The sequence below is a fragment of the Phaenicophaeus curvirostris genome, chromosome 5, assembly GCF_032191515.1.
Source record: "Phaenicophaeus curvirostris isolate KB17595 chromosome 5, BPBGC_Pcur_1.0, whole genome shotgun sequence".
In the NCBI taxonomy this organism is placed as follows: domain Eukaryota; kingdom Metazoa; phylum Chordata; class Aves; order Cuculiformes; family Cuculidae; genus Phaenicophaeus; species Phaenicophaeus curvirostris.
Genome location: NC_091396.1, coordinates 28,669,848 through 28,684,647, shown reverse-complemented (window position 1 = coordinate 28,684,647; position 14,800 = coordinate 28,669,848). Strand labels below are relative to the sequence as shown.

Genomic DNA, 14,800 nt, shown 5'->3' with positions numbered 1-14,800 from the left:
AAGCACTCTAGTTTGGAGAAGCAGAGGCACTACTTCTGGGTGCTCCTCTGCTCCCACAGGAGGCAAGGTTGAAACGTCTCCCCTTCGATCCCCAGGGCCTATTCACAACCTGCCTGAAAACAACAGGCAACAGAACAAGAAAGGGAGAGGGAGAGAGGCTGGCTTCCTCTTAAGAGTCCTTTCCTGGCTTAGAAATGTTTGCAGCCCCTGGCTCCCTGCCAACTCTCATTATCTGGAGAGATAAAAGAGAACTCCCCCATGCACCCACTCCCTCTGCCCTTCAGGAGCTGGCAGCCCTGATCCCCCTCTCCCAGAGCCTTTTGAAGTTTCCTGCTATCTAGAACAAATTCTGCAAAATGCCTTTGAGAGCAGGGTGGGGGAAGGGACCACTTCCACAGACACAAGATACAAGCTGTGGGGGTCAGGAAGGGACATAAAAGACTTGCTACGAGCCTGTGAAGGTGGAGGAGAAAACAACTGTTGTGGAGTCTCACAGTCCCTGTTCCCCATCAGTCAAATCAGCTTCCAGCTAACTTGTCCTATTGGCCCTTTTCCGATGATGTCCTGCACAAAGCATCCAAGTGATGAGAGGCTGCTCAGGCAGGCAGGCCCTGCAGTGTGCCAGCTGGGGATGTGCAGTTTCTGAGGATGCCGTCAGTGGGCAGAGCCTCCCAGAAACTTCAGGCAGGAATCAGACAAGAGGAAAAAGAAGGAAATAGCTTTTCTCCCCTTCCCACCTGCCCCCCAACTCCTACAGTTTTATATAAAACCGTATTCAGTAAAGCATAAGCCTCCTGCTCGGACTCAAGGTCACACAGCCATGGGAAGGAACAGAGAAGCAGGTAGACACCGATGAAGAACATCTGTGAGGTAACACACAAGATACACCATCCTCTTGTGCCCTCTGGGGTAGGCAACAGAAGGTAGCACAGCTGCCAGTACAGGCAGGACTAATGTGGTTTTCATCTCTGCTGCAGAAAACGTGTCAAACCCCAAGACAGAAGCAGGTCCAAAAGACTATTTCTTGTGGTTATGAAGCAAGGAGAGCACTTACGGCAATTCTCTTCATCTGAGCCATCCTTGCAGTCTGTGTCACCATCACAGAACCAGTGCTCAGCTATGCAGCTACCATCACTGCAGTGGAACTCCTTCTCTGAGCACTTTCTCATATCTGCAGAGACAGCAACACAAAGCAAGCCTTGGCTTTTCTCAGAGTACCCAGGAAATAACCACACCACACTCCTGAAGCTCATAGGGCACCCCCAAACAAGATTGCCCATTAAACCATAAATGCACATGTCATGCAGTGCCTGAGCAAAACCTCTAACTGACACAGAGTGCTGGATTCAAAAGCAATTCACAGGACTTCACAATGGCATGTCAAGGAATAACAGGTCTCAAGTGACTTTTGCCTGGCAGGTAAGCCACATAGCCTGAGATCCCAAGCAGCCAGCCCCAGGAACGGAATATCCCACAAGCCTATCCCAGACAAGCCAGCTGTGAGCCCTCGCCATACTCACAGGTTCCTAGAACCGCACATGTGGCAATCTGTGCAACCTCTTTTAACGTACTGGCATGGCACCATTTGTGGGGCCACAATACTCACCGCACTGCTCATCGCTGTTGTCGCCACAGTCGTTGTCACCATCACAGTGCCACAGGCTGCGGATGCAGTATCCGTTCTGACATGAGAACTCATCTTCCTCACACTCACGTGGAGCTGCAGGGACACAAAGGAGATACGGTGAAGGCAAGGCAAGGTTTACCTTGCCGAACATCAGACCTGTATGACATGTTACAAATCAAGCAACATTGTCTTCCAAGGAGACCACAATGTTAGAGCACTGATTTCCCTTCCCTTAACAATACCAGGAAGGCCATTGTGAGATTTATGAAGTGCCTCTCTCTTCCACTCCATCTGCAACTTAATGGTACAGCAGACTAAAACTTGAGCACAGGCGTTGGAGGAAGTACCTGGAACAAAGAAGTGGTGACAACAACCCTTTACCAGTATTCCAGCACAGCCCCAAACCACACTCAAGAGATCCCTGCAGACAAAAAAAGGCAATCCAGGTCGCTTTTTAAAGGAATTAATAGTCTCTATCATAATCTAACAAATAATTGCTGATAAAACTGTCTCCACCTCCTTTTCACAACAACGCCAAAGCCACCTTCAAAGGGAAGGAAATGTTCATTGAAAAGAGAGAGAGAGAGAGAAAATTTAAACTTCCTTTTCTGAAGGCCTCAGTATTTGCAACCTTATTTCACCCTCTTTGTCAGTCTTCTAAAAGAAGCTTGTCTGCAGACCAGTGAGGATATGAAAAGGACCACAAAATTAGTACCTGAGAAAATTCAGTCCAACAGAAACCCTCCTATGTGCTAGTCTGATCAACCCCCTAAGAGTCTCTTATTCACAGAACCTTGCCTTCCTTCTTTCATTAGTTTCCAAATCTTTTGATCACATCCTTTTCCACTGTTGTCTTCGATATGAGGGCATTCCAGCTTTTTCTGACAAACTGAAGACCAAACAGACCTAGATTTTTATATCTTTTTTTTTCATGAAAATTTTTGAAGAGAGACTGAAAAACTGAGTGATCCAGAGTCAAACTGAGTGATCCAAGATGTCAAACCCCTGAACCTTGCTCCTCAGCCCTTTGAGATCAGGCACATACTGATCAAAGAGTGAATTCATTTCCACACAAGTACTGGACATGGGACACCTTACAGCAAAGAGCTTTATTTTCACATTTCTTGAGATGAGGTTCCTTCTATCAGAGCCATTCCAGAGCACCATGCATACAACTTTCATAAAATTCAGGGGCTGTACAGAAACGCTTATTAAGCAGCTGCAACCACCTCAGCCAGAAAGCAAAACAGTTTTGCTCCTGATGCCAGCCCCAGCAACCAGTGCAGTTTCAGAGGAGCTGAAGCTCCAGTGCTGTATGACACGCTTGTTCTCTGGTATGTACTGCCAAGTATGGACCTGAAAAATTGTTGTGGAGAAGGAAAACTGTATCCCTGAACATCTTGTGCTAAAGGAAGCTAACCACAAGTAATCTCCGATCTCAACACGAAGGGGAAAGGAGGGGGCTGAACTCCAAAGACTCAAGCAAAAATCCCTCTATTTTAATAATGTGAAGAAGCACAATAGCAGTGCTCACAGCTCACAGTGCTCACAGTGCTCACAGCAGCCTGCCATGGCAGCCTTTTTGAAGATGTTGTCTCACATGGCAGCAGTCAGCTTTCAAGGTAAGTGGTCTCTGTGCGGGGAGCATCCCTACAGCATTTCTTCCTCCTCCAGGAGCTCTGTTTGAATGGAAAGGATGCTGGGGACAGCTCGGCACAGCAGAAAAGTCAGACAGTGCAACCTAAGGCCACAGGAAGTCAGCCAGACAGGCAGTTCAGCAGGATTTGGCAGGGGTTCGGTGTTTCCATGAACAGGGGAGGACACCAAGAGCTCAGCTCAGGGAAGTGCTTTCATGGGACATTAACTAGCAAGGCTGCAGGGCATAAACGGTTCTCCAGATGGATGGAGAGGCATGCCCCCAACCCCCCCGCCCAGGACACAAAGCTGAACAGCAACCCAGGTGCCAAGGCAGCAAGGGCTTATGGACATCAGGTACACACCTCTGTCAGACACAGGATACAGCTTTTTACAAGCCAAATGTCTCATTCAGTGGATAAACTCTTACGTTCCTGTAACAAAAGGGGTCAACTTTCCCCAGCCATGGCAGGCACACACTGCACCCACCCTCTCCCCGCAAAGAGGTTACTTACGACAGTCCTGTTCATCGGAATCATCCTCGCAGTCATTGTCTCCATCACAGACCCAGGACCGGCGGATACACTTCCCATTGTCGCAGTGGAAGTCCAAGGGAGAGCAAGTGGGCAGCACTAAAACAGTAAAGAAACACCTCATGGAGCTGCAGCCAGCTTCCTTCCTGAAAGTGAAGTTCCTTCCCTCCTGAGGGACAAGGGCTACATCTCTTAGAAACAAAAGACATTCAATTTAAAGTCATGAGGAAAAGCTGTCCCTCAGACCGGGGGGCCAGGTTTGGTCTGTAGTTTGGCAGTCTTTCCTCCCTAGATAAGCACTGACCTTTCCACAATAAAATAGCCACCGCAATTTCCCCACTAAGTTCTTTTTTCCTCTTTTAGGCCTGAGCCTGCTGTCCTCTCATAACTGGACTTTTTTTATAATAAACAAAACTGCATCATCAACATCTTTCCTGCATGCTTCCTGGTGCAGTCCATCCTGTTTCTATTAGACATCAAGTTCTTTAGAATGAGAACTATCTGAAGCAATGTTTTAGGGAATAAGATTTTGCAGATTTTGCTTATTCCCCAAAACATTGCTACAGTGCATGTTCCAGCACAGGGACTCTGCCAGTATTTTTGTCTAACAAACCTGCAAGCAGGAATCCACTGCTGGGAATAATCCATTGTGCCTCAGATATGGGCAACAGAGTCCAAACCCTGCTACAGGTCTCCAGAAAGGATGGAGGAAAGGGGCAGGCATGTCATGATGCTTGCCCACACTGGAGTCTGCTGGCAATGGAGTGGAACCACAAATTCATAATGTTCAAAGAGGCCTGAAGCCACAAAGTTGGAATTCAAGGGGGAGCATCAGCTTTGTCCTTCCCCCGACAGATGAGAGGAACACTCAGCCTCGGGAGGTTCATGCTTTTAAATGCTGCCAGCTGTGGTAGGGAAGGGGCTGCACAAGACTATTCCTGACAGGTGTGCTCTACAAAGAACAAGGTTAGCTCAGCATTGTGAAGGGTGAGAGCTGGAGAGGCTAGTGCCTGGAACCCTTTCATCCTAGCCCAGCTTGCTGACAGCATCTCCCATCTGTCATCAAGCAGGCCAGCCCTCTTCTGCTGTACTGTGGGAGTGCAAGGAGGGATGGGGGGAGGTGGGTAAAAGACGAAGGTGAAGACAGCAGCCACACACACAAGTAGAAGGATTTAATAAGGAGAACAAATAGTCACATTTTCAGTTTTTCCAGCTTCCTCAACCCTTCGTTTCCCCTTAGTCCAGGACTTCTGCCAATGTCCTGTGAAAGCAGCATGGACTACACTATACAGAATCATTCACAGCTCTCCATACCAAGTCCTCCAACATTTCCCACCAAGGGCCTGTCCTAAAAGCCTCCCACTCTAAGAACACACTAGGGCAGTTAAACTCAGGCTTGCTCTAAAATCTCTTTTCCTAACCAGAAATTTGGATCATCACCTGTTCCTGCACCGTGGCAGGTGTAGGCATCTCCATATCTCAGTGGACATCACTGCAGAAATAACTGCTCTCAACACTGAATCCTACACTACATGTCAAAATAGGGGGAAGGTTCTTCCTATCATGTCCACGACGCCCCATATAGATATATGTCTAGGTCAGATTCAGCCACTTCTAGCCCCCAGAGAGGTCTGAAGGAGACGGAAGCAGACAAATCTGTATTTCCACCCCACGGATTTGACAGCCCTCTGGGTCTTCCAGTGGCTGACCCATTTCCTTACACTGCACTTTCTTTGAGTACCTGTGTCCTGTTATATCAAAACAGAGAAGGAACTTCCCTCTCTTCCCCAGGACAAGCAGAAGGGGAAAACACTCCAGTTCCCAAACTGTGCTTCCAAACAAAACCAAGACATATTATTGAATTCAGAGGGCCAGTCCCACAAAGCAGTGCTCTCTCCCCGAAGCAGAACTTCCATACGTTGCACGCTAAGCAAACCTTCCCTGGCCTCAGCTGCAGTTTCAGGACGAAGACCATCCCCCCAGCACATGCTTTTCTGTCTGCTCTCCCCAGTCCCAGCGTGACTAATCACCAAAGGACTGCACAGGAGCTGCCTGGAAGGGAATTTGCATGCTGACTCTCCAGGGGAGAATTCTTTAGGCTCACAGAGGGTTAGGCCATTAGCGCTGCTTCAGAGCTGATACCATTATCCCACTGAACTGCTGCATCCCTTCATGAGGTAACAACATGGAATTCCACCCCTACAGGGAGCAGTTCAGCCAATTTCATACTCCCCCTAGATATAAAAATCGAGCTTCGAGCACAGGGGAGGGGGAGCAGGGGGAAGAGGGCGAAACATAAACTGCCACATACAAAGGAGGACCTAATTCCCACCCCAGCAGACACAAAGCGTGTGCCAGCCCAGACAACACCAGGGAGGAAATAAATCCCCTTCTACATGAGCTCTCCTTTAAAGGAGGAATGAAAAACACAAACCCACTTAAGACAAAATTTGAAACTATTGAATGAAGGATCATGTCTCAAAACAGAGGAACTAACTGCCAGTGGGATCAAGACAGGGATCCACACAAACCTGTAATCTGAATCTAGTAACCGTCACAAACAGATGCTTCAAAGGAAAATGCAAGAGATTTTGGCAGCAGCTTTCACATGGGGGCAGTCTCTTTCTAATCCTCTCTTCCTAGCTCTGCCCTCCCAACCCATAATCCTGTCTCTCCGTTAAAGACAAACCGCCTACCCAGAAATATTCCTGAGCTTCCTTCTATTCATTCTAAATATACCAGTCTTTAGTCCCACCCTACAGCCCTTTGCTCTAGGCTTCTTATTACTCAGCCCTTCTGTCGGTCATTTATTACTTCAAATTTTGATGAGTTTTGTTCCTATGCAGTTAATGCTGGGGGCATACCAGTAGCCCAGAGTTAATGTTTAGTAATGTTGTAAATATACCCAAAGTGTTCAGAAATTTAAAGTTAAGAGGAAATTGAAAAGTTAAGAGGTCACACTTATGATATCCAAACAATCTCCACCATACTTTGTCCTGACACCATGAAAAAGCTATATAACTTTGTAAGTGTATTTTATTTCTTTAACTCATTTCAAAAGCCACACTTCCATGTTCTGATATTGGTCTGAAGAAGAGTACAATACAAATGAAGCAGTAAAAACTCATTTTGCTGCCAGAGACGGAGCAAGACCTCTCTAGACTAGCTGCATTAGCATCCAGAAGACTAGAAACAGAACCCCTATATTCTTTTCCCAGCTTAATATTGATGACCACGGGACAGTTCTGTCATTTAAGCCCCACTTCACCAGCCTGTAAAATGATGGATATTTGTTACTTCCTAAGATAAAAGAGATGAGCAAGGCAATTCCTAGGATGGAGCTGAAGATAGAAAAATGCCCAGATAAAACAGGGACTAGCCCACCTCTGCAGGCAGAGTGGAGATGTAGGATGGGGAACAAGCCCAAAGAAGGGGAGCTGGTGGAAGAGTTTGGCCAGGCAGTGACAGCTCAAGAGAGCACATCTGTCAACTGACAACAAGCAACACAAAAAGGCCTTTGAACTTCCAACCGCTTCCCTGAGCACAGTCACACTGGACATCATCCAACATTTCAGCTAAGCTAGGTCTATCGTAAACCTGCTATTCCTCCCCCTCTCCCAACTCCTATTACACAGGGCACTCTTTTACGGCAGAGCAGAAGGGAAGGGGGGAGGGTTGGGGAAAAGGGAGGTTTATAAGGTGAAACGCAGACCGAATCACATCCTACTGTCCTTTGAACACTTTATACCCGTTGCCTGCAGTGAACAAGTTGCTTTTTACCCAAGGATAGTGAGCAACTGGTGTTCAGGTCTCTGAAGCACAGTGGTTTTGACCCATATGCTTGTTTAAATAGACACTCTCAGTCACATGAAGAATGAGAAGTTAATTTAAAAAATAAATAAAAACAAACAAAAAAAAGTCATGCTTTCTACATTAGAGATAACACCAGCCTGACCCCCAGCTATGTCCACAATAATGCATGTGTATGGGCACACACACATTGATCTGTTTGCCAAGATCTTTAACACAGTGGGCAAATAGTCCAGAAACAAGAATAAACGACATAAGTCCACTCTCAGTAAGAAATAGGAAATACTACATTTTACTAACTATATTTTGGAAAATCTAGTTCCAGAACAACATAAGATGTTTCAAATGGCACCACTGAATTGTATTTAAGGATGTTTCTGGTCAAAAGAAAAAAAAAAAAAAAAGAAAAAAAATTTTAGAATATTGGCACTCAGTCTTCCATAGCCCTTTCACCACAAGTGCTCTGCCCGACAGGGCACTGAATTAATTCTGATGCCTTTTAAAGGAAACACACGTTCTCCAAGCCCAATAAAATGACAAAGAATGGTTCCAGATATGGAACTGGTGTCTTTTCAAGAGAAAACTGAACTCTTTGTCAAGAGTTCCTATTTAGTAAAACTTAAAGTTTAGAAGTGAAGCTTTACCTGAGATCTTGCATCTGAGCTCAAGACTGGCGATTAAGCAGAGGGAAGACGATTCTGTTAAAGTTTCCATTAATTTCTGTAAAAGACCTCTGAGATTTTCATCCTTACAACACCTCAAAAATCTTTGTTGTGAGCATGATAAGCAGGCTATACCAATATCCTTGCTTCTGGCAAGGAACAGAACCTCTCTTGGGCCTGAAGGACTTGTAGCTCAACAAGAACTGCCTAAATTCCCTGATGAGATGGGAAGAGCAGACCACTTTAAGTAAGCTTTCAAGTACAAGGAGAAAATTCTTCAGTCCATTTAAATACAAACGCATTGTACAACGGTGCATAAAGCAAAGGAAGAAGATCTGTGTCCTGAAGAACTACACATTCACAAGCTGATTAGGTTTGATGCAGATCCAAAATTCAGAGTAAGACTCTACTGGGGGATGGTTATGAGGGGATTTGGCGTATCTTATGGGAAACAGAACTACTAATCAATCCTCAGGCCAAGTTGACTCAGTTGTCCTTTCACCCTTGCCACAGGAAGTAAGACTCATTCACACCATGCTGGACTTCAAAGCACATGCAGGAGGGCAGAATGAAAACCATTCCTCCACTTGCAAGCGGCTTTCATTAGGGACAGCCTGAAGTAGTCTCTGTTGGCACTAGGCAGGAAGACAGCTGAGCTACTCTGTGCATGTGTAGCAAGGTCTTCCAAGCCAGACGCTGTCAGTAAACGAGAGAGCTGACATCAGAAAAAGTCTATGAAGCTGGCATGACAGCTGGGAGGTTGCTTTTGACTATTATTACTACAGTACTCTGGCTTGTAAGCATGATCCAGAGCAGGAAGCAAACATGTCACAAAATAATTGACTCCCATCACAGCAGGGCTTCAGATTTGCAAGAGAAACAGTTGCTGTCACAGTCAGGTAAGCAGAGGCCAGGCTCTCCCAGTACGATGGGAAAATACTTATGAGAGGCAGACATTCCAATGACATCAATACACATCTAAGGTATGCAGAAAGTCGAGGAAGAACTTAATGTGACTGAACAGAACATAAAAAAAACCCCAACCAACCCAAATCACACCACAGCTTAAGAATTTATCTCTAAATTGAAAATCTCTCTCAAAAGGAAGAAGCGTTCACTATGTCTACTCATTTTTCAAAGCTGCAGCTCCTCACTCGCTGCCAAGTACTCTGCCTTTTTTCCACACTGTGTTTCAAGCTCTCTGTCATTCTTTAACTGAAATGCTAGATTATTAGTTCAAAGTTAGAAAATTGCATTAATATAGAATTTAGTAAACTCCAATCAACTACGCAAGCATATGCAGTGCTGTATAGACAGATGCAAGACTGAATACTGACTTGCTAAAATAATTTTCACCTTTCTCCCACCTGGGTCTCACTTGTTTGCTTTATTAGGAGTCCATCAGTCCAATGTCTTCCCATTCTCCTATCCCTTCGCAAAGAAGTGGACAGACAAAACTTCCTGAGAACATTTGAAATTTCAGAATCAATATTTTGTGGCAAGGAGATGCATAGCTCAAGTACATGTGGCTTGAACAAGCAAGTCTTGTTAGGTTTGAACCATCTCCTGCTAGTTCCTATGGAAGGTCTTATCCCTCCTGTCTCGCAGTCCTACCACATATGCTTAGTTTAAAAATCTTCATGTGCTTCAACATAAGAAGGATATGGAGCTGTTGGAACAGATCCAGAGGAGGGCTACAAGGATGATCAGAGGTCTGGAGCATCTCCCATAAAAGGACAGGCAGAGAGAGCTAGGATTGTTCAGCTTGGAGAAGGGAACCTGCAACCTCCCATCCCATGGCAAAACCCCACCAAAAAAAAAAAAAAAAAAATCTTACTCTGTGCTCAGTAAGAAGCCAGCAAAAACAGTTGAGTTTTTGAATATGCCTTACCTCCCCAAGCCCCTTATTCCTGTTCAGTTTCTCCTTTTTCAGCCTGTGCAGTTGCATACAGCCTCCTCTTTCCTGCCCTTTTGAGATTTTAATACTATTTCTTCAGCTCTCAGATCCTCATCTCCTCTTTCCCGAGCGTGGTAAGTTCTCAAATTCACATGTTTCTTCACTAGATGTAAACATGCAAGTTTTCCTTCCACTTTCTTCACTTTTTTCAGTTAAGGTCACTTCATTGCCCAAAACCCCTTTCACTAATCATTTTTAGACCAAACACTGATCACTTCAGTTTGCAGGTAACCTATTTTTCAAAATCCCATTTTTCACCCAAGGTCTTCCACGTCACTCACTATTTTCAAAAATCACAAGAAACAATAAGTGAGAAGGATGGACATTTTCACAAAGCCGGGTTGAGATCTCCCACACCTAGGGAAGGAGAGACTCTGCAAAACAATATTTCAAAGATAACAAAAGCTCCTTTCCTTATAGCAGTCAACAGCAGAAAGCACAGAAGACTAGAGAAACACCCAACAGGGAAAGATAAATTCCTCATTTATGTTCATTAACAGGAGCCTTAAATCTTCAGTACTAGGGAAACTCTAAGGAAACAAGTTCCCTGAAATTGGGCCTTTTTTTCCACTCTTCAATTCTGCCACCATCTGTGGAATCCAAAGAGATGAGGTAAGAAAGCAACTTACTTGTGGCTCCAGGGAAAGAGGTTCTGTCTGTTCATCTATACAGTGCTAAATTCACTGAGCGACACTTTTACCAGTTCTTCCCTCCCTGGGCTCCGCTACACAGATGCTGACACTGCAGATACACAGTAGCTGCAAGTTAACTTCTCTCAGCAGATCCCAAGACCAATGAATGTTGACTACAGTGCTTACTTTTCCCTCCCTTCATCAGGCAGCCAGGACAGAAACTAGAACACTACTTAGGAGGGCAGGTATCCTCAATACACTTCATCACACTGCTTATTTATTTTCTGTTACTATTTATAGCAAAACCATACAACTTATTTCACAGGCAGCGCTTTTGTGAAGGTGGGAAAAGAGAGGCCCTTCTATCTGTCCTTCCTCTCCCCTCAGACACAGTCACATCCAACAGCCATAGAAAACCAGCTGCAAGAGGCAGAATTGGGTTTCCACTGTGCTTTATGTCAGTGCACACTGGCTCTGTTAATCAGCCAAAAGTGTCGTCTACGGTCTTGAATATCTGTCATACACAAACTAGGATGTGCCTGTAAAACAGAACAACCTGCAGAGAAAAAGTTAAGACATTCCGTTTTCACAAACACGAGTCAAGAATGGCATTCTTACTGCAGCCATCTTCATCACTGTGGTCGCCACAGTCATTGTCCCCATCACACTGCCACTGAGCCGGGATGCACGTGCATTCACCAAAAGCACTGACAGCACACGTAAAATGATTACGTCCACAGGAGCATTCAGAGCTACTCGTAACACCTGCAAAGGAACAAAGAAAAAGGATATTTTGAAAAGATCTGTCTAATTTAGGGTAAATGCATTTAAATACAAAGTGATATCACAACTTTTCTTCACATACACAACATGTACAAACACATACTGTACTGCAAAGGAAAAACATTCAGCCCCCTTGTACTGTTGAAACAGGAGATCAAGTACTATGCAGAATTGCCTGGAACGAGGCTATCTTAAGGCAACAGCAAATAGCAACCTCTCAAAAAGCAATTTGGGAATCAGCTGAAAAACAACACAGCATTAGTCACAATCAAAGTCAATGAATCCCAGGTAACAGAGCATCCTTTTTATTTTACAGACTCTGACTTCTCCTAGAGCACAGTGCTACTGCTGCTCCATTTAGCTCTGACACCACAACAGAAGGGAGCACAACTCTTCAGAGAGTTATCTGGGGTTTTCTCCAGACCCTGAATTTCATAGGTGCAAATCTTTGCTTAAGGAGCTCCCAGCTCTTTCTCCCCTCTCCCAGACACAGAACAATACTGTGCACAATGCTGACTCTCACCCCTGTGCAAATGCAACTGTTTCTGATGTTATCCCATACAGTGTCTTAATAAATTTCTGCCTTGAGAAAAAACAGGCTACAGCTCACTTCTTAAAAGGGAAAAGGTTATGCTTGAACTTCTGTCTGACGTTATCTAGACAATCTATATAATCAATATCACTGTCAAACAAAAGATTACTCTATCAATCAACAATTAGCTCAAGCTAGTCTGTGACTGGATTCTTATTGCACGGTTCCTTCTTTCTGCAATTCCAACAAACCTGAAGCTCTTAGATTAAACAATAGATCATAAAGAAGTACAGAGGGATACGTGCCCCAAGTAGTACTTATACATACATCTTGAATTATTTGCAGACTTTTTGATCTCATCTGTTACACCCAGCACAAATTAAAAAAAAAAAAGCCTCATAATTTTATCATTTTCCTTTCTAACCAAGAAAAGCAGTTTCTACATTTTTTTATGTAACAGTTCTGCAAGCTCTCTCAGCAGTGGAATTCTCTTCAATGAAAATATCCATTTGCGCAAGTTAAACTAAAATCTAAGTTTAGAAGGGGATGCACTTCTTCCTTGAGGAACAATTCCATACTAAGTTACTTCTGCAACAGAACTGGCTGAAAAAGGTTTTTGCCAGATCCTCAAGAGACTCACCAGGTATGGCCAAAGAAAAGGCTGACTCAAAAAGACAGCAAGTGGCTGATGTAAGGTCAGAAGGCAAAAAAGGCAGACGACATCCCTGAGGAAAAGTAGTGCATCATGTATACAACATATGCAACTATTAGAAATAAACACAAGGAAATTCAGAAGAACCACAAACCTACCCTAAAAATCAAACAGGTTCCTTTAAGCTGGTAGCACAGGAAATTCAGGACAAACCACCTTCTGCTCTTATCTATCACTAGTTAAAAAGGCACAACTAGCTGTATATTGTACCTAAGATAGTTCTGTTTATATCACTTTTTTTCAAAAGCAATTTTCTACCATTTTCCTCAACAGTAGTACTCCAAACCACCTTTCCCAACTACTTTCAGCTCTAATATCCCTTCCTATTGGAGTACACCAAGATAATCAGAATCCTATTTGGGCCAGACCCAAAGAGTCATGGTAACTGCAGTTAAATCCTTACGGAGCTAAATGCTTAGGGATATGATTTAGTAGTGGACAGATACAGCTGGACTTGATGATCTCACAGGTCTTTTCCAGCCTAAGGATTCTATGATTCTCATTGCCCCTAGAAAAAGATAAATATGAGAATACTAGTGATTGGCTCTATCTTGCCTCGGCTCCACCAGGTCTTAGGATCAGGATCAAGGCAACCAATTCTTAAAGTAGAGGAATATATTTAATAATTTGTTTCTGTATAAGTACAAATGAGAGAGAGTCTGGAGAAAAAAAAGGTAAAAGCATGTTATTTTAGCACCTTGATAACAGCATGGAGGTACAGGTCTGAAGCAATCGTGAAAGAATTAGTGCAGCTATCCCGATCTGCAAACTGCAACTTAATTTGCTGCATTATCAAACACAGTTATCTTCAAATGTTGCTACTAATATATGTTATACATACACACACACACACATATTAAATACATTCCTCCCACCTCATTAAAGTTGCTATGTTCAACCCTCTCTGGCTTGTGCTTTACCATGCTATAGAAACTGTTGGAAGCTAAAGGACACACTATGACCCAGATACCAACGCTCTCTCATATGCATTAGCCTGTATCTGTATTACATAAGCACACTTTGCTTAACTAGTCCAAATTACAACCTGTGTGAATCAAATGCCTTGCAATTTGTGACCTTTAGGGTAACTAACATCCTAGTCATTATAATGATGCATTTTATGAACCATGATTTACCCAAATCCTACACTTGGACAAGTGAAGCACATTATTGTTCAGAGACCACACTCATTCCAACCTATAAACAGTACCAGGAGAACCAGTCCTGGATGAATAGTCTTTGACCAATAAAAGGAACAGGGACCTGGGACCCCCTGCAGACAACAGGAATTTTCTCAATGATTTCAGTGTGGGTAGTATTTCACCCTTGGTATCCCATGATTATTTCCCAGCGCTCAGAGTTCAAGTGGCATTACCCTGTAACTGTATCTGTAACAGTAGAGGCCCAGGAAGGATAAAGATGAGAAGCATGTTTTCTCCAGGTCTGTCAAAGACAAGCGGAAGTAGTGCATTTGGTGTGAGAAGTCTCAATGGAAAACTTACTATTTAATGTCAAGCCCTCATTAAGCATAGGGAGTGTGAGGGAGAAGACTAACCAAGCACGCATTAGGGTGGAACATAAACCTCCAGTGTCACGTTTCAATCCCAGTTAGTCAGGGGTCCAGGAATGGGACGGAAGTCAGCACTTGCCATTCAGGCAACTGGACCAGCAATCAAAGCAGACATATTTACTTAAACTTCTGCATACTCTCCTGGAGCAGAAACAATGAGAGGTACCTCTGGGTTTAGCCATGACAAATGTTTTTCCTAAAACTTTTTATTGCACTGCGGGCTTAGACATTTTACCAACCCTCTATATGCAAAAATCACTTCACTTATGAAGGAGGCAAAAACTTGACATATTTTAACAACGCAATATATACACAACAATACAGAAAAGCAAACCAGAGGCATTGCC

At 43.9% G+C, this 14,800-nt stretch overlaps 1 protein-coding gene across 4 annotated transcripts in view; it reads right to left on the bottom strand.

Annotated features, from left to right (window-relative positions):
- LRP4 (LDL receptor related protein 4) overlaps positions 1 to 14,800 on the bottom strand; it is an 88,639-nt gene that overhangs the window by 36,558 nt on the left and 37,281 nt on the right. For 3 of the 4 annotated variants that reach the window (XM_069857957.1, XM_069857958.1, XM_069857960.1), the window contains exons 2-5: positions 11,475 to 11,621; positions 3,778 to 3,894; positions 1,607 to 1,720; positions 1,055 to 1,171 (exon numbers count right to left, since the gene is read on the bottom strand). In XM_069857957.1, coding sequence (XP_069714058.1) covers positions 1,055 to 1,171; positions 1,607 to 1,720; positions 3,778 to 3,894; positions 11,475 to 11,621 — 495 coding nt within the window. The remainder of the gene's footprint in view (positions 1 to 1,054; positions 1,172 to 1,606; positions 1,721 to 3,777; positions 3,895 to 11,474; positions 11,622 to 14,800) is intronic. The other variant, XM_069857959.1, reaches the window with a different exon arrangement.